Below are 20,530 nucleotides of genomic sequence, written 5' to 3'. Positions count from 1 at the left end.
TAGACTAGACTGTTCTAGTCTAGTCAGAAGATGAGGGTGGCACAGGGCAACAGATGCAGGAAGTATGGAGACTCTTGGAGTATGTAGGGGAGGGGATAGATGCTGATGGATTTGGGGATGTAGGGAAGGGAACAGGTAGACGTCAAGGGTGCCTCTTGAGTCTGTGGTTTGCACAGTGGGATGGGTGATGGTGTGATTAATATTTCACATTTGAGGAGGCAAGGAGTGTGGAGAGGCACTGTGGAGGACATCTTTACAAAGCTGGATATGCTTCTAGAGTTGGAACGTAAACTGGGATCATGAAGTTTGTTCTCATAAGTCTTAGTGACTATGAGAAATCTGAAAATTCAGCCACGTGTTTTTCTCCCTAAGGCTCAAATGTACTGTTGGATTTCTTTTTGTTTTATTTGGGTCGAGCAGGTCCTCTGATAAATTTTAGTGAAACAAAGTCACTTGTTCTAGAATGAGCTTAGAAATGAAAATTCAGTGACCCATAAAAGGAAAGAAAATCCTTGGGATGCTTTCAATAATGATTTACAACCTAATACAGTCTTAAATAAAGTCTTGTGTTCTGTCATATTATGACCCCACTGTTGGTTAAGAGTTTATCCCAATTTATGTTCTATCACGTTTTCACCTAAGACAGCACATGCTCTTTTCCCCTCAAGACAAGGTTTTAGACAAATTGGAAGGTTTTCAAGGGAGAACAGCCAAAGTAATTAGGAGCTGAAAGAACTGATTTATGAGCCAAGATTAGAAAAGGCAAACGCATTTTGTTTGGCTAACTGACAAATAAAGGAGAAGTCAATCAGCAATAAATACAAAGGAAACAATTAGGTTTTGTATAAAAATATGAAAGAAATTTTCACCCTTTACTGGTTCTCCCTCCCCTAAACTCTCTTCATTCTTCAAATGTTGATCCTGGTGAACATTTTGTGAAGTGAATCTAGAAGCATCTGATGTTAAAAGCAATTCAATAAATACTGAAAATATCCAAGGTGAGCTAGGAATGAGATGTGTGATGCGTTGGTTTGCTGGATAAAGTTAATTATCCCATGGCTAACAAGTGTGTGGAGGCCAAGAAGCACTGATATGGGCATTTCCTTCTAACTCTTCTAGGGGCGCATTATTTCAATGGCAGCTGTCGCAGTGATGAACATCACATGAGCTTAATGAAGTTGCGTCTCATTTGTGAATTTACAATTTATAATTTGATGGGACTTGTTTTGTTTTGGTATGGCTTTGGGTTTCCTAAATGCTTTATTCATTTTACCAACCTATGCCTTTCTCCAAGTAATGATTCACTGATGACCTGGGGCAACAGGCTTTAAGTCAGATCACACTAAATGGAAGATGTGATAAGGGGGAATGGCCTGCATAGGGTTGAGGCCCAGAGTAGGCTGAATGTAAGACCTCCTGCTCAAAGCTGTATTCCTCCTCCATGTTCCCAATGAGAATTTACCAGCTGTGAGACCCTGGAGAGTCATTTGACCTCTCTGAGCCTCATTATCGTCAACTGTAGAATAAGAAAAGCAATTTCTACCTCTCAGGACTATAGCAAGGCTTCGTTCAATGAGCTAACGTGTGTAAGATGCTTAACCCAGGACTGAGCATTTGAACAAGCTCTTCTTTCAAGAGGCAGATACTTCCCGGGAGGGGCAGGTCTCCTTCACAGCTCCTGGTGTCCCCTCTAATTGGGATTATAGAACTGCAGCTCTGGCACGTGGCTCCCTGGATCCAGTGGAAAGAAGGGAACATTTCAGATCTTGAAATAATAGGGATTTGAGATAACTTTGGGCAGCCAAGGGACCCTGGATAACCAGAGAGAACCGAAGAGGCAGGAGGAAGAAAGAGGTTCCAAGGAGGCTGGGGCGCTGACTGTCCGGCCACTGTTTGCCAGGTCCCAGGGTAGCAGCCAGGATCCCTGCGGCAGGTGGATGGATAAAGCCCCAGGGGTTTGGAGAAAGACAGGTTCCATTTTCAATCCATTGCCTAGGATTGGCCCAGGCTATCCTGTCCCAGGCACTATAGTTTTTCTAGATCTGTTCCCATTTTGAGGGTGAGGAGAAGGAGGAAATTAGGGAGGAGAAACAGAACAAGAAGAAACCAAAGAAGACAAGTGGCTGCTCCTTTACTGTTCATTAGGGAGATAGAGCATTTGTGATAAATCCTTATTTATGGGCTTTTAAATGATAGCCCCAGGAATTTCAATTTGCTGTAGTTTAAAAAGAAAAAAAAAAGTGGCCATTTGACCATCACATCTTCAGTCTCATAAGAGGCCCATCGAAGTTGAACTACTTAATTTATATGGCATATGCATGCATACCTGGATTTGTATCACATATATGTAAAATCTTTATTTTTTCTTCTTTTGAAAGTTAGGCTTTGTTATAGAAAATGTAGCAACTACTGAAAATAAAATTTAACTAGAGGAAAATTAAAAGGATCTGTAGTCACTCCACCCAGAAACAGCCACTGGCTCAGACCTGTTTTGTTTTCTTGCTAAGGGTTGGTATGTTCTGGAGCATGTTGCCGTGGCTTCTGTCTCTCTCTGGTTATTTCCCCTGACTTGGGACCCCTCTGGCCTCCTCTGCAAGGTGACTGCCACATCTTTCTCCTGCGTTTGAGTGCTCTTCTGCATCGGGGCTGCGTTTCTCTGTCTGCAAACACACAGAGTGGACATGTGCCTGAGCACTTCACGCTCAGGGTGTTCTCCGCAGAATTCATGCTCCCTCCAAAGACCAGATCGGCTGCCCTCCTCTGTCCCCTCATCCGCCACCTCTCAGTCACTCCAGTCAAAATCAGCTCCTGGACTCCCGTCACCCCCGCAGCCAGCCAGCCACTGCCTTGCCCTCTGGGAACCATTGCTTCACACATCCCAGTCATCTTTTTTTAAAGTACAGTTGGTTTACAGTAGTATGTTGGTTTCAGGTGTACAGCATAGTGAGTCAGTGTTTTTGCAGATTATGCGCCATTATAGGCTATTACAAGATAATGGGTATAATTCCCTGTCCTGTGCAGTATATCCTTGTTGCTTATCTGTTCTATACATAGTTGTTTGTATCTCTTAATCCCATACTTCTTATTTGTCCCTCCCCATCTTCCTTCTCTCCTTTGATAACCACAAGTTTGTGTTCTCTATCTGTGAGTCTGTTTCTCTTTTGCATGTACATTCTGCCCTTTACCACTTTTCTGCTGATGCTTCCTCACGGACCCTTTTCTCAGAGTTTCTCCCCTGCTGTCAACTGTTACTGAAAGCACTGGCTCTGGAGCCCAATGACCTGGGTCCAATCTTGCCTTTGTTATTCTCTAGCTGTGAGATGTGGGGAGTTATTTCATGGTGCTGTTCTCAGTTTCCTCAACCCTGAAAAGGGGTTAACAATATGACCTGCTGCAGAGCTGATGAGATGGTTAAAACACTTAGGACATCAGAATAGTTCCTGGCACATAATAAGCACTCACTACAAGTTAGATACTATTATCCTTATCGGCAACTGCACATTTATGTCCTAATGCTAATTCAAATCCCAGCTTCCTCTGATCTGTTTCCTTCCTCTGAATTCCCAGGAGTCTTTTCCTCGTCTAGGGAGCTTAGCAATTTTAACTTCCCTTTAGCAATTCCTATACCACATTTACTATGGAAGTGTACTTGCTACCTATTATTACCATCTGATTATTTTATTATAATTGTTTGTGCATGTTTCTGTCTCCCCCTCTAGACGGTCTGATTATTTGTATGTGTCTGATTATTAGTGTGTCACATGGTGGAGTGACCAGGTGAACCACTGGGGGGTCCAGTTTCTTCCATTTAGTCCCTTAGTCCTTGCTCTGTACAAGATCAAGAAATGGGCAATGTCAAAACACAAGAAACTGGTGATGTTGGTTGCTTCCTGGAAGTCAGAATTGGAGGGAAGACTTTTCATTGCATTGTGTGTAACACCCCACTCACTCCCTGTAATGGCTTACTTGGGTAGACATTTTTTGGTAATAATTTTATTAAGATGTAATTGATATACAATACCAGTTAGCCATTTAGAGTGTACAGTTTAATGTTCTTTAGTATATTCACAGAGCTGTGCAACCATCACCACAATCAATTTTAGAACATTTTTATCTCCCCAGAAAGAAGCCCATACCCTTTAGCTATCACCCCAACTTTCCCCAACCCCCCTGGCTCCAGGCAACCACTATTCTACTTACTGTCTATGGATTTATCTCTTCTGGACATTTCATATAAATGGAATCATATGATATGTGATCTTTTGTGACTGGATTCTTTCACTTAGCATCATATTTTCAAGGTTCATTCAAGTTGTAGCAAGTGAATCAGAACCTCATTCCTTTTTATGGCCAAATAATATTCCATTGTATGAATATACCACATTTTGTTTATCCATTCATCAGTAGATGGGCATTTGGGTTGTTTCCACTTTTTGATTATTATGGATAATGCTGCTCTGAATATTTGTGTACAAGTTTTTGTGTGGACATGTTTTCATTTCTTTTGGGTATATACTTAGGAGTGGAATTGATGGGTCATATGGTAACTCTATGAGGAACTGCCAAACTCTTTTCCAGAGTGGCTGCATCATTTTATTTATATTTCTACCAGCACTGTATCTAGTTTCCCCACATCCTGCATGTGATAGACATTTAATATGGAAAGAATTGCTCTTTAAGCTTGATTTTCTAGTTCAGTAGACACTAAAAAAGTACTTTCTTCCAACACTTTAATTAACAGCACTTTCTATTAGAAAAATGCCCTTCAGCCTCAAGGGATATCTGTCAGAAGACATTTTAGAAGGAAGAAGGTGAGAAGGTTAATCTGCATTCGAATAAAAATATAGAGCCTAAGGAATTTTTTCTGGTATTGTCATTATACCAATAGGGATTTCTTAAGAAATGCAAATATGTATTGTTTTGCCATGCATAAGGCAATTGTTATCGAAAGATAAAATACAGGATCCTGTATAAATAGTGAGATTTTTGAGAGCAAAAAGAGTTGGAGTGGGACCAAGTGACTTAAGGACAAATAAAAATCCATTGAAGTAAGCAAGAACAAGGAGCTAGAATAGAGCTCATGTAGCAGCTGGGACCTTGGGAGCACTCGGCGTGTCTGGGGGGCTGTGAGTGGGGGGGAAGGTGACAGGGGTGCAGACCTGGGAGGGAAGCTGGTGGCACTCCCTTCTTTGCTGTAACATGACCATGTTTCTGGTGGTGAGATGAGTCAATGTATGAAAAGTGGGGAAATGCCTAATTCTAAAGCAGTGGTGCAAAGGCTCATCACTCATTGTGGGCTGAAGCTTATGAAGCACTTACCGTGAGTCAAACACGGTATTGAGCACTTTATATACGTCACCCCAATTTAATCCTCCCAACAACCCTATGGTTCAGGTACAATTATTGTCCTCACTTTACAGGTTAGGAATCAAAGGCACACAGAGGTTAAGAAATTGCTGTCTACACTCCCATGTTCATTGCAGGATTATTCACAACAGTCAAGATATAAATAAATTAACGTGTCCATCTATGAATGAGTGGATAAAGGAACTATGGCGTATGTGTACAATGGAATATTATCCAGAAAGAGGGAAATCCTGCCATTTGTGACAAAGTGGATGGACCTTGAGGACATTGTGCTAAGTGAAGTAAGGCAGACAGAGAAACACAAATATTATATGATCTCACTTATATGTGGAATCTAAAAAAGCCAAACTCAGAGAAACCAAGAGTAGAATGGTGGTTGCCAGGGGCTAGGGATGGGGCGCATGGGGGGAATGGGGAGCTGTTGATCAAAGGACACAGACTTCCAGTTATAAGGTGAATAAGTTCTGGGGATCAAATGTGCAGAATGTACAGAATAATACTGTACAAGGAAAGAAGGAAGGAACGAATTAAGGAAGGAAGGGAAGGAGGAAGGACGGAAGGAAGGAAGGAAGGAGGGAAGGAAGCGGTTAAGGAGTTGCTCAGAGTACCATAGCTGATAAGTGCTGAATCTGAGCTGTGCCCTGGAACCAATAAGCCTCTTTGGTCAGTGCCCTTAACCAGTGCACTAGTATATCCCTGCCTGTGTTTTTTTTTTTTTCACCTACATTGTCTGAACACAGCAGTTAAAACCACATTTAGCCATCTTTTAATCTTAGTTTAAATAAAATCAAAGTCAGTAATTAGTCAAAGACGTGATTTAATAACTTAATAGTTTTTAATCCAGTTGTAATGTAACATAGTGTGACATGCCAGGGAAAATAGAAGCTTCGAGGCAGATCGCGCAGGGCCTTGTAGATCATGTTAAAAAGATTAAACGCTATTCCAGAGGCAGTGAGAAGCATTCAGTTTTAAGTCTTGGAGTCAAGGGACCACATCTGTGCTTTGGAATTTCCCCCTAATTGCAAAAAGGGGTTTGCATTGGAGGAAGTAAGAGCAAAACTGGGGACATAAAGATCAAGCTGAAGGGTGACACTAAGACCAGAGCATTGGAGGTGGGTTAGAGGGGACAGCTGAGAATTAAGGAGTCACCAGTTGGTTGTGGGGAATGAAGGCGAGGTGGGAATCACGTGAGTCTCCCAGGATTCTGTGTGGAACACAGTGTAGTTAGAGATAACAGTTCACCAAGATTGATTCTAATGAAATGGATTGTACAATGATGTTTTCTTGAGAAGAAAAATGTTTGAATCTTCTCCGTTTTTCCATTTTGGTTTTTCTTTACAGCCTTCACTATTTTCTTTGGTCAAAGCCATTTTCATTTCATCAGACGTGTCATTCTTTTTGCAGAAGCAATTCCAGCTCTTTTAATACTTCAAACTTTAATTTATGGGACATCTATTCATGTCTCTCTAGATCTTTTAAACAGGCAGCATCTTTGTGCAATTTCCTGGACCCATCAAGTTTGCCCAAGTGCTTGCAAGTGCATGTTGTTCAAGGAGATAAATGACTCAACTAGAAAACTGTTGGCTAACCTGTTGAAACTCTCTTGTGATTCCAGGCTGCCCTGGCAGGAGGCACCACCATGATCCTTGATTTCGCCATTCCTCACAAAGGCCACTCCCTCATCGAGGCCTTCGAGACCTGGCGAAGCTGGGCTGATCCCAAAGTCTGCTGTGACTACAGCCTTCACGTGGCGGTGACATGGTGGAGTGAGCAGGTGAACCACTGGGGGGTCCAGTTTCTTCCATTTAGCCCTTTAGCCCTTGCTCTGTGCAAAGATCAAGGAACAGGCAATGTCAAAACATAAGAAGCTGGTGATGTTGGTTGCTTCCTGGAAGTCAGAATTGGAGGGAAGACTTTTCATTGCATACTCTTTTGTACTGTTTGAATTTTGAATCATGTGAGGTATTATCAATTTAGAAAACTAAAAAAAATTTTAAAGCATATGAAGGTGGTAGGATAAATCCCTTATACTCATTTACAAAAGACTTTCCTAATATTTAATTCATGAATTGTAAATACTTTAAATGTAATTTTTAAAAGTACTGGACTTCTCAACTTCAACAATACAGGACACTTTTAAGCAGTCTTTTCCCACAGATCAGAACTTTAGTTAGAAATGTTTTTAATATCTGGGAAAAAACCAAGGAAGGGACAGACTGGGAATGTGTTCAAGGCCTTCTCCCAGCTGTGCACTAACCTGGTGCTCTGCGAACATCAACACCTGGTCAAAGCATTTCAAAACAGAGCTTACACAACCTTCCGTATCTGCTAATTATTTAGGTCATGGCAGAAATGATAACATGATTCAGACAGAAAAGACAGTTTTGAGAGATGTTAAAATATGTTTATTTTTTTCCCCGTGAAAACATGTATGTGTACTTTGGAAGAAACTTTTACTTGTGGTTTAAATCAATAACATGTTTTTCCACATTGAACTTAATTCAGAACTTGTTTTGCCAGAAAGGGCTCACGGGATGACTTTATTTGAAGTTACCATGTAACTTATGTCCCTCCTTCCTCCTAAAATTTGGACTGTAGACACCAAGTTAATATAAAACAAGTAATCAGTCTTTAACAGATAGTTCAGCAAACATACTAGCAAGGTTTATAGTCCAGAGAAAAAGTTAATTTTTCCCCAGAAACGCCATTCTAACTGAGGCATCTTATCTCTTTCGTGCTTTTAGGGTCTTCCTACCTTTCTACCTTCCTTCTTCCCTCCCTCCCTCCCTCCCGTCCTTCCTCTCTATCTCCCTTCCTTCTTTCCCTTCTCACTTCCTCCTTTCCTCCCTCTCTTGTTTTATAAGATAGAGCAAAGGTGAAGATGTTTGCCCTTACCAGTGTTTCTTACACTTTAATATGCAAATGATTACCTGTTGAATATTGTTAAAACACAGATTATGTTCAGTAAGTGTATTAGTTTGCTAAGGCTGCTGTAACAAAGAACTACAAACTGGGTGGCTGAAACAACAGAAGTGTACTGTCTCACAGTTCCAGAGGCTAAAAGTCTGAGATCAAGGTGTTGGCCGTGTTGGTTCCTTCTGAGGGCTGTGAGGAAGAATCTCTTTCATGCCTCTCACCAGCTTCTGGTGGTCTCCTGACAATCTCTGGTATTCTTTGATTTGTAGGAGCATCACCTGAATTTCTGCCATCATCTTTACATGATGTTCTCTGTGTGTATGTGTCTGTGTCTAAATTTCCCCTTTTAATAAAGACACCAGTCTTATTGGATTATGGTCCACCCTGCTGACCTCATCTTAATTAATTACATCTGCAATGCCCCTATTTCCAAATGTTGACCTGAAACAAATAGACTGCTGGGTATTTCTCCAGCAAAGATGGGTTTATTTGGGATCAGCAGAGAATTGCAGTTCAGGGTCTGCAAGCTTGGCCAGCCACGTGCGAGTCCCCGCAGGGCAAGGGAAGGAGCAGGCTTTCATAGAGGGGGAAAGGAAGCTGGGAGGGCTGTAGTAAACAAAGAGCCCGTGACTTTTCATTGGCTGAGCCCTTGCCAAGAAAGGAGTCTTTTTTTTTTTTTCCCCCCCTGTGTTGACATGCAGGTGTGAGAGCTCCCCCTTCTGGTCTCCCGACATCCGCTTAATTGAGGTTTCTATTTATTAATTTTTTACACAAGTGAGGTCACATTTGGTACTGAGGGTTAGGACTTCAACATATGAATCTGGGGGGACACAGTAGGTCTGGGGCAGGACCTGAGATTCTGCATTTCTAACAAGCTCCCAGGTGGTGCTGATGGTGCGAGAGCAATACAGTATAGTGAGACTTACCCATGGGTATGGATGTGGATGACAGGGACGTTTAACGAGGTCACCTTCAGAAAGGCTCTTCTACTCAGGGAGTAATAGGTATTTCATCTGAGCAATGCAGATCATAATCCCCTTTGGGAACCCCATCGTGTGAATATTCCAACAATGTTTAAAGCATTTTTTTTCTGACTATAAAAATAATAGACTCATGGTAGAAAATATGAACTTATAAAGAAGCTTAAAAAAATGAGGCACACTATCCCAAGTCCTACCTTTGCTGTTGTCACTTAATGTACCTTGGAACCCATTCCATCATTTCAGTGATGACCACTCTCAACATTTTGGTGTTTGCCGTTCCTTCTCATGCATTTATTCATCCAACAAAAAGCTATTGAGTGGCCACTATGGACCAGGCACTATTCTAGGATATAGCAATGGACAAACTGTACAAAGGCCCTGCTCTTATGGGGTGGAAATTCCAGAGGAGGAGGCAGGCCATCAACAAGTAACTATATTATATGCCAGGTGATAAAACGCCATGGAGGAGAGTAAGGAAAATTAGTAAAGGAATAAATAGTGATGGAAGTGAGTAACTTAACATGTGATATTGTCATTTTTAAAACTTTGCTGATTCAGTAGGGAAAAATTGCGTTGTTTTATTTTGTACTTTTTTTAAAAAAATAAATTTATTTATTTATTTATTTATGGCTGCGTCGGGTCTTCGTTGCTGCACGTGGGCTTTCTCTACTTCTGGCGAACGGGGGCTACTCTTCATTGCTGTCTGTGGGCTTCTCATTGCAGTGGCTTCTCCGGTTGTGGAGCACGGACTCCAGGCACGCGGGCTTCGGTAGTTGTGGCACGCAGGCTCAGTAGTTGTGGCTCACGAGCTCTAGAGCACAGGCTCAGCAGTTGTGGTGCACCTGCTTAGTTGCTCCGCGGCATGTGGGATCTTCCTGGATCGAACCCATGTCCCCTGCATTGGCAGGCGGATCCCTAACCACTGCGCCACCAGGGAAATCCCTATTTTGTACTTTTTAATCAGTAGGAAGGTTAACATTTTTTCCATGTTTATTAGTCATTTGTATATACTGTTTGAACTGTAACATTTTTTACCTAGAATGTTAGGGTTTTTCTTATCAAGTAGAAACAGCAATAACTCTTTTTAAATTTTTTATTAACTAAGAGCTATAATCCTATGTCTGTTATACATTTTTATGTTTTGTTGTATATTTTTGTTTTATATTTTATGTTATATATATATATTTATTTGTATGTGTGTGGGTTTTTTTTTTTTTAACATGTAGAAATTCAAGCAATTTTATTTGATCAAGTCTTCTGACTTTTCCTTTGAAGTTTTTAGTCTTTGATGAGACTAGAATTGGACCTGCAAGGGCAATTACTAAGCTAGTTTTGATCTGAACTTGTCCCTTACCGTTGGTGTGATGTTACGATTTATAATAAGAAATGCATGTCTGGTCTTCGTTCCCATTTCCGGCACAGAGCTCCTAAAACCCTTGGAATTTCCTAAGTGATGAGAGCAACAAAGGTGTCTTTTATTATGTTAAAGAGGTGATTTTTAGACCGCACCTAAAGATGGGGGCTGATTGACCCAGGAGCCAACTGTATTATTAGAGGGTTGAAAATTTCAGTCCCACCCAGCTGACCTCCGGGGAGGGCAGAGGGGCTGGAGTCTGGATCAGTTGCCAATGGCCAATGCTTTAATCAATCATGCCTGTGTAATTGAGCCTCCGCAACAACCTAAAAGGATAGGATTTGGAGAGCTTCCAGGATGGTGACCGAGTGGAGATTTGGGGAGAGTGGTGCTCTCAGAGAGGGCATTCAAGCCCCGTGCCCTTTCGCCATTCCTTGCCCTATGACGTACCTCTTCCATCCAGATGTTCATCTATATCCTTTATCGTTTCCTTGTATCATAAACTGGTGATCCAGTAAGTAAAATGTTTCTCTGAGTTCTGTGAACCGCTTTAGCAAATTAATCGAACCCATGGAGGGGGTTGTGGGAAGCTCTGACTTACAGCCAGTTGGTCAGAAGTGCAGGTAACAACCTGGACACCCCATAGCACTGAACCCTTAACTTGTGGAATCCAGTGCAGTCTACCTGGTGCAGGTAGATAGTGTGAAAATTGAGTTTAATTGTAGGATACCCCCCAGCTGGTGTCTGGAGAGCCACTTGGTGAGGGTGGGGAACCTCCCCACCTCCACACATTGGAATCGGTGATCAGAACCTTTTAGTTGGCAACCCAGAAGGCTCCTGAGGCTTCTGACAGGTCCAGAGTCGCTCAACTCCCAGGAGCTGCCAGTGGCTCAGTCTGCATCTTCCACTACCTGCATCTCTGAACTCATCCTGTAGGTTTCAGATTTGACCCCAAACCCTTACTTCGCATTAGCTCTGATTCCTTCTAGAGACACAATTGCTTCTGTTGCTGCCAGTGGCTTTGTTTTCATGTTCTAGAATAATTTCTTCTCATCAGGAGATAGATGCTGAGAATTTCATAAAGTATAACAATGAAGTATTTGGGGGAAATACTATTAACTCTTTCATGATTTAAAAGTATCATAGGGACTTCCCTGGTGCTCCAGTGGCTAAGACTCTGCACTCCCAATGCAGGGGGCCTGGGTTCGATTCCTGGTCAGGGAACTAGATCCCACATGCCGCAGCTAAAGATCCCGCCTGCCGCAACTAAGACCCAGCGCAGCCAAAATAAATAATTTTAAAAAATAAAAAAATAAAGTATCGTAGCAACAGCAATTCATCAGATGAAATGAGGTCTAACCTAGGGGAAAGATCAAGACCTTAATTACATTTTTCTGGAGTTCAACTGATGTCCTTATTTTACTTCATTTTCTTCTGAATGCAAGATTTTGGAGAATGCTGATATTATCTTTAAATTAAAGAGTGACATTTTGTTGTGGTTTTTGTGCCCTTTTAGGTTAAAGAAGAAATGAAAATCCTTACCCAAGATAAAGGTGTGAACTCCTTCAAGATGTTTATGGCCTATAAAGATCTGTACATGCTGAGAGATGGGGAGCTGTACAAGGTCTTCTCTCGGTGCAAGGAAATTGGAGCAATTGCTCAAGTTCATGCAGAAAATGGAGACCTAATTGCAGAGGTAAGTAACTGCCTTCCAGAACTTCCACAGAAATGAAAATGGCCATAACTTAAGGTGAGGATGACTGGCTCCATGTAGGTAAATTCTTTTAATGGATTGGAAGAAAGGAAATTCAGAAACTAATTTTATGTGGCTTGGAAACCCGTGACTTGAATTACTTGCTGTCCGGCTCTGAGTTTTTTTCAGGTGGTATATGTATTGGAATGAGGAGTTCCCTTTTTCAAATCAGTTATTAGATCTCAGACAAGGTTTATTCTAAAAACACAAATATTTTTCTTTGTGTCCCCAGCATTTTTTTTTTTTTAGGTAGCTCAAGCTGCTGGTTCAGAATGCCAAAGTGTGGACATCAGTGAAATCTGATGACTAAAGCAGTGCATTAGGTAGCTGTTTAAAGCCCCATTCTTTTCAGAAACTGGGTATTAAAATGTGCTGTGGAGGAATCTAGATGATATTTCTCATGTTAGTTCCATTATTAATGCCCGAAGGGTACACCATCTGCAAGATTTAAAGAGCTGTCTCTTACCCTTTATATTAGCTGATCTTTCTCTCTCCCTGGGCTCACTTCTCATTAAAGTCAGTGAGATGGAGGCCCCATGGCCAGGATGGGGGGGGGGGTGTGGTGGGCAGGGGGGCTGATAAGAGGAAAGCATGAGCTGTAAGCTCAAACGCACCAGGTTTAAACTGGACTTCTCCGCGTCCTAGCTGTGTGACACCAGGCGAGTCATTTTGACACTCTGAGTCTTGACTTCCTGCCTTTTTTTGTAAGGAAGGAATAACACTTTTGGAGAGAGGAAATACTGGTCTAATATCACTCCATGGATTGGGGGAGGAGGCAGTGAAGAGAATGAATCAGTAAAATGTAGAACTAATTACATAATAGCATGAGTCGCTTCATCAAAGATATAATATGGGGGACTAGAATACTTTGTTTTATTATATTTTGTTCTGAACCAATAAAAAGTCTCAAATATGGACACTACTTTTCAAAGACTGTGATTAGAACAGACCTCATTATCTTTGTCACCTTTTCAATCAAAATAATTTGATTGTGAAATATGTATATGAAAAATTAACACATGCTTTGAGAGTAGTAGATTATTTTTACCCAAAACACACACTGTCTACGCCACAGTCACACACACCTATACCTATTAGATCTAAAATAAAAGCCTGGCAGTGCATTCGTTTCACAACAAAATTCTTTTGTCGTTAGTAAACCTTTCTCACCGGTGTGTATGTTCCTGCTGCCTTTTTTAGGGAGCGAAGAAGATGTTGGCTTTGGGGATAACGGGTCCCGAGGGCCATGAGCTGAGCCGCCCAGAAGCGGTGGAGGCAGAGGCCACGCTGAGAGCCGTCACCATAGCCGGCGCCGTGAACTGCCCTCTGTGCGTCGTGCACGTGATGAGCAAGTCCGCAGCAAGGGTGATAGCAGATGCCAGGAGGGATGGTAATTCCTGAACTGTAGCCTCGCTTACAACTAGTACTGTTAGCTGAAGAGTAAGGTAAAATAACGCCAACCCCTGCTTTTGCTTATCAGAAAGTTGCCCATGAATTTCCACAACTTTTCTTTCTTTTTTATTTTGAATTTTTGAATTTTAGTTTTTTATACAACACGTTCCCATTAGTTATCTATTTTATACATATTGGTGTATATATGTCAATCCCAATCCCAGCGATTCTTCCTCCCTTTTTATTAGCATCCTTTCTGTGTTCTCGCAGTCTTACACGTCTGTCTGTTTCTGCCCTCTTCAGCCGCAAGCCCTGCCCTTCACACCACTAACTGCCAACTCTCCAGTGAACTTTACAGAAGCTTCCCTGGCTCTTAGGCACCTCCGCTAGCCCTTCCAGTACCTGAATCAGGGTCAGGCAGGGCACACAGTAGGTGCTCCACAAATTTCTTTTGAATCGAATTGATTCGTCTCACAGCAACTTGGTTGTTGGCGCGATTGAAGCAATTATCCAAATAGTGTTTTTATGACAATTATTTTAAGATTTTTAAAGCAAAGTTATGTTTACTCCAAATTGCTTAATTGCCTCACTTCTATAGTGTAATTTTATATGTAAACAGTCATCTTAAAAGAAAGAGAAAATCTCCTATTTTTGATAAGAACTGAACATGGAAATAATTTTATTCATTGGCCAGTACTGGGAAAGGAAGAATGAAAAACAAATAAGGTGTGTTTTATTCAGTACTTTAGACCCTTCTGGGATGTGGTACTGGTTTCTATCTCTCACTTTTAGGAACCTGGATAATCAGAAATCATTGTGTAAATCATCCTGGCTATTTGTTTTTTTAAACTGAAACTGGCTGCATTTTTATAACATGGATCTTAAAAACTATGAAAATAGATTTGGCATGTCTATAATTGACACTAAAATAAATTTTTTCAAAATTGCTTCTTGTTGCTTGAGTTTCAATAAGGATTTTGTGCAAGCTAAATGCATTTTTAAATGTAATATATCAGTATCGTGTACTAAGAGTCACCTCAGTTTCACACAGGAGTTAATAAGGTCTTACTGCCAGCCATTTCTGGTTGCTTTTTTTCCCCACATATAGTATAATTTCAGTATAAAAGAGCACACCACTTCAAAAGGAATCTGTACTTCAATTTTAAGTTATAGCTTTAGGTTTTGCCACCAGATGGCGCCGTTGCTAGCTCTATGAAATTGGTTTTCTCTATTTGCTTTGCAAGTGGTGTACCGTGTGTCCCATAGCCTGTCAGTTAGGTCCGTAATGTCAGAATATGGTTTAACAAACAGCAAAATCAGCAGAAATGGTCAATCTTAACCCACCAGCAATCTGTGATTTTGCCAATTCTGTCAGGAAACAGTTTCTCGATTAGAGTATTTATTTTGCATTGGGATAGAATTCCATTAGCAGCGGAGTAAGTCTAGGGAAGGTTTTAGAATGTAAATCGTAGGCAGAAAACTATTAAAATTAAATATGAATATTTTAATTTTATTTTAAATTATTTTTAAATATAATTTTATATTTTGAATATGTAAAACGTGTACCTGGCCCAAAAGTCAAAGTGATATATTAAAAGATATATTCTCAGAGATATCTTGCTTCCTTCCCTAGCTTCTTCATCACATACCCCATAAGTAATTATTTTTATTAATTTATTTCTGGCCTACCCTGTAGTGTTTCTCTTTATGAAAAAGGAACATATCTATATTTTTATTTCTCTTTCTTTCCTACTTGAAAGGTAAAATCCATAGTGTTCTGTATCTTGTTTTTTCCTACTTGAAAATATGTCCTAAAGGTCAGCTCATATTAGGTATAGAGAGCTTCCTCATTCTTGTTTACAGGTGCAGAGCATGCCACTGTATTTGTTCAACTAGTCTCTAATTATGGATATTTGGGTCGTTTCCAATCTTTAGCTGTTACAAATAAAACCACAGTGATGTCCTATGCCTATGCTATTTCATATTTGTGGAAGGTGTATTAGTCTCCTATTACTGCTGTAACAAATTACAGCAAACCTAATGGCTTAAAACAACACAAATTTATTATCTTATAGCTCTGGAGGTCGGAAGTCTGCAATCGGTCACACTGGGCTGGAACCAAGGTGTTAGCAGGGCTGTGTTCCTTCTGGAGGCTCTAGGGGGTATGCCCTTCCTTGCCTTCTCTAGCTTCTAGAGACCACCTACATTCCTTTGTTCCTGTCTCCCTTCCTCCATCTTCACAGCCAGCAATGGTGGATGGAGAACATTGCATTATTCTGATCTCTCTCTTCTACTTTAAGGGTCCTTGGATGACATTGAACCCACCTAATTAATTCAGGATAATCTCCCTATCTCAAGATCCTTAATTTACTCACATCGGTGAAGTCCCTTCTGCCAAGTAGGGTTAACATATTCACAGGCTATGGGGATTAGGACATGGACATCTTTGGGGCACCATTATTCTGTCTCCCACAAAAGGGTAGCCTCAGGGTAGAGTCCTAGAAATGAGAACCTGGAAATGGTTCAAAGGGCAAGTGCATATCTACTTTTTGGACGTTGCTAAATCCCTTTGCAAAGGGGTTGTAAACATGAAATACTTAAAATGTCAGCCCAAATGATTTACCGTAATAACACTTGTGAAAATACTCTAACGCACAATTTTCAGAGGCAGCAGAGGTCCAGAATAAATTAGCACAAGAGATTGTTCCATCGCTGGCATGTGACCTCTCCCAGGTGGTCAAGCAGTGTCAATCCATTCACATGGTGACTGCATCAGCCAATCCAAGGGCAGATCCATGGGGAGTACAGAGTGACAAGAGCTGGTGGACACACTGACCTTTTATAGAAGATTCCTCTACTGTGTACGCATTTATTATCTAACGTAATTTCTGAACATAAAAGAGCAAGATACATCTATTCATTGTTATCTTGTTTAAAGAAGAAAAAATTCAGCCTTATAGATTTGTAATATGAACATCTGTAGATACTTTTGCCAGCCCATTCCATCATCTAGGGCCTTGCCACTCAGAGTGTGGTCCCTGGAACACAGTGCTGACATCCCATGAGAGCTCGTTAGCGATGCAGGTCCTTGGACCTCATCGCAGATGCACTGAATCAGAATGTGCCCTTATAACCAGAACCCCAGGTGATTCCTATGCGTATTGAATTTGAGACTCACTGCCCCAGGAGGCACAAAAGATACCCAGTTAGTAACTGTCTCTATTGTAGTTGCCTAGCAATACAGTGCTCTTATTACCTTGGATTTTATTGTTGAATTGCCAACTATATACCCCAAAGATAGCGACCTGAGGGTTAATGATTATAACAGCTAACTTTGTTGAGTGCTTAATATGTGCTTGGCACATATTTTAATATATCCTTTATCTCATTTCAAGTTTTATTATATATTATCTCATCAATGCATTGTAATATACAATATTTTTTAAAATTGTCATAACAATGCTTCAAGCTAAATTTTTTCACTGTTTTGTGACTGATGAAATTGAGGCTTGGAAAAGTTTGGTAAATTAAGCCCATGATCACTTTACTAGTACGTGCTAAACCTGAAATTCAAGTCTATCCAACTCCAAAGCCCACATTTTTTATTACCCTCCACCCTGTTCCAGAAGAAATCAGTTTACAGAGTTGGGAAATGCAGATACCAAGTTTATATTTAATTGGTTTTGTTTATTGGCCTTACATTTTTAACAAATTTATTTAAAATATTGCCATCATTTTGTTATTTTTTTATCATTGTTAAAAGGAGAAAACATTCCAGAAATGGAAATGATCAAGAATGTATTAAGTGAAGAGTAAACATCTTCTATCTCTCTCAGCTCAGTCCTTGGAACTAGCAATTTTTAACCATGTCTGTTTTTTTGGTGGTTTCCTTCAAATTTCTAAACCATAAATTTGTAAGTAGTGACATAAATTTTTGACAGTATCACTTGACTCTGAGTGATGAAAAAAGAACAGTCTAGCCTACATAAATCTTACCTCTCACCTCCTGAGTTTTGTTAGTAGTAAATGTTCACTTCAGGTAATATTACTTAAATTTATGTGTTTTGGCTATTTTTTGTGTGTGGTATCTCTTTATTCTCTACTAGGCTGAGAAGGAATTGAGAGGCCCAGCATCACCCTCTCTGCCCCCTCCCGACTTCTTTCAGCCGTATTATTATCTTTACATGGACAGGAGTTACCGCATTTTCAGTTGGCTCTAGAACTAGAATCAGGTCTTCCAAGCTTTGTCTATAGGTTAGGTCTAAAATTTAGAACTGTTTAAAGTAAGATTGTGGAAATATTCTTCTTGGTAGAAACAATTCAGGAGAAGAGAACCTCAGAGGAATTTATATCACTAACTTGAGAGTGAAAGCTAATGTCATTTAACTCTTGGAGAGGCCATCGCCAAGTGTCAAGGTGAAGTGGGTTTCCTTTCCTACACTCCCATAAGATTAACGGCATGCCTTATTTTAATTTGCTACATATTTAGACCATTATTGTCTTGTAAAGTTTTTTTGGCTTGGAATTTTTCCAGTTAGCTCTTTTTAATATAGGTTCAGAAAAGAAACATGTACACCTTCTTTACTATATCATGAAGATTTTCCAGCTTCTACCTCATACCTTCTATTGAATGGAATCAGCTTCTATTGAAATGAATCAGCTCTTCTTGCAGAGATATTTTTTTAGGAGGAGAATCTTTTGGCTTTCTGCTTTATTTTTATACTTTCCAAGCTGTAGAGATGCCATCCTTGGATTTCTTTTCACAGAATCCTAGGTTGGATATACTGTTTCTTGGTTCCCATCTCTCCCCTTTCCTTGAATTACTGTGAAGATTCTCATGTGATTTTTTTTTTTTTAAATACTAATTGTAAAGTCTGCAGTGGATATATAGGTGTTCAACTTTTTTCCAGATTTTATGTTTTTGTTTTTAAATTTTGTATTTATTATTTATTTATTATTTTTATTTTTGGCTGTGTTGGGTCTTCGTTTCTGTATGAGGGCTTTCTCCAGTTGCGGCAAGTGGGGGCCACTCTTCATCGCGGCGCGCGGGCCTCTCACTATCGCGGCCTCTCTTGTTGCGGAGCAGAGGCTCCAGACGCTCAGGCTCAGTAGTTGTGGCTCACGGGCCCAGTTGCTCTGTGGCATGTGGGATCTTCCCAGACCAGTGCTCGAACCCGTGTCCCCTGCATTGGCAGGCAGATTCTCAACCACTGCGCCACCAGGGAAGCCCCTCTCATGTGATTTTTTAAAAAAATATTTATTTAGTTAGTTATTTCGCTGCATCGGGGCTTAGTTGCCCTGCAGCATGTGGGATCTTAGTTCCCTGTGTCCCCTGTGCTGGAAGGCAGATTCTTAACCACTGGACCACCAGGGAAGTCCCTCTCATGTGAGTTTTAAAGGAAGAGTGTTAGAAGGTAAATTTTCTGATTCTTTGTCCTCAAGCTTGTTTGCAACTTGAATGGACATAGAATTCTAGGTTCAGAATTATTTCCTTGTGAATTATAAGGGCACCATTTCATTCTCTGCTGGCGTCTAGTGTTACTGATACATAGACAAATGCCAATAAAATTCATGTCCATTTGTCACTTTTTTCACCATCCGGAAGATTTTTATATTTCCTCTTCATTTTAGACTTCCAGAAATTGTATTAAGACTATGTTTAGCAGTAGGATTTTTAAAAATTCACCTTCATGTTCAGATGTCTGTTTAATCTGAAGGCTGATCTTTGATTCTGAAAATTTTTCTTCTATTATTTCCTTCATATTAATTTTCTCTGTTCCTCTCTTGGAACTCCAGTATAAGACCTCTTGATCTAAGCCTCCATGTCCTTTAACTACTTTCACCTTTAAAAAAACCTGCTTTTTGCTCTATATTTTAGGAAAGGATTTTGTTTACTTCTTCTTTCCTTCTAATAAACTTTCATTTTGGTAATCATATATTTATTTCCAAGAAAACACTTGTTCTCTGATAGCTCTTTTTTTTTCCTACAGTTGCTTACTTTTAAATTTTTTTCGTTCAATAGATGAGATCTTTTTGACCTCATTAGAATACTAACAAGAGATTTTTTTTTTTTTTTTTAATTCTGTTTCCTGGATTATCTTTGTTTCTTGCTGAGTCAATTTTTCAGTTTTTTTTTTAAACATCTTGGCCCTTCTTTTTATGTTGTTTGTTTTTTCTTTAAGTGTCTGGTGATCTTGGGCTGACTGGACAGTTCAGGTGATTAGAATAGGCAGCTGGTGTGGTTTCCCTCTGCTGTTGAGCAGGCCCCGCCCCCAAATGAGAGCAGCAACAATGAGACTATGAACTTTGTGAATGTAAATGGGGCGTGGTCACTGGTGAGCTTCGGTTTTCAGGTGAGCTTCACTCTGTAGCATCAGCACCACCTTAGAAAGCTTTGTTCCCCAGGCAGAGGGTGGGATGAGGGCTAACTGCCCCAACTCATCCCCTTCCCCACACCAGGAGGAATGTCTGTCATGACCCTTCTGCTCGTTTGAGTTCAAGTTGTAGCTGCTTCTACTTTCCTTTATAAGCCTTGCCATCCCATCAGCTTTCTGTCTTCCTACAATCTATCATAACCTCTGGTCGGCCATGGTTCCTCTTTTTATTCTCAGCACACTTTTGGATTTTGTTCATCTGTTGTACATCTTCACCAGGGTTTGACGTGAACTGGGAAGCAAGAGACGGGAATGCATGTTCAGTCCATCAACTTTCTTTCAAAGCCTGTGGTTTCCCTACCATGATATTTCCTTTTAACGTTCAGCACCT

At 40.4% G+C, this 20,530-nt stretch overlaps 1 protein-coding gene across 1 annotated transcript in view; it reads left to right on the top strand.

Moving 5' to 3' along the window:
* DPYS (dihydropyrimidinase) overlaps positions 1–20,530 on the top strand; it is a gene marked incomplete at its 3' end in the record, with an annotated part of 77,724 nt that overhangs the window by 7,521 nt on the left and 49,673 nt on the right. The window contains 3 exon segments of the mRNA XM_082434315.1: positions 6,983–7,141; positions 12,137–12,316; positions 13,574–13,763. Coding sequence (XP_082290441.1) covers positions 6,983–7,141; positions 12,137–12,316; positions 13,574–13,763 — 529 coding nt within the window.

The sequence above is a fragment of the Balaenoptera physalus genome, assembly GCF_965194825.1.
Source record: "Balaenoptera physalus genome assembly, chromosome: 17".
Lineage (NCBI taxonomy): Eukaryota > Metazoa > Chordata > Mammalia > Artiodactyla > Balaenopteridae > Balaenoptera > Balaenoptera physalus.
This window is presented reverse-complemented; position numbering and strand designations above follow the sequence as displayed.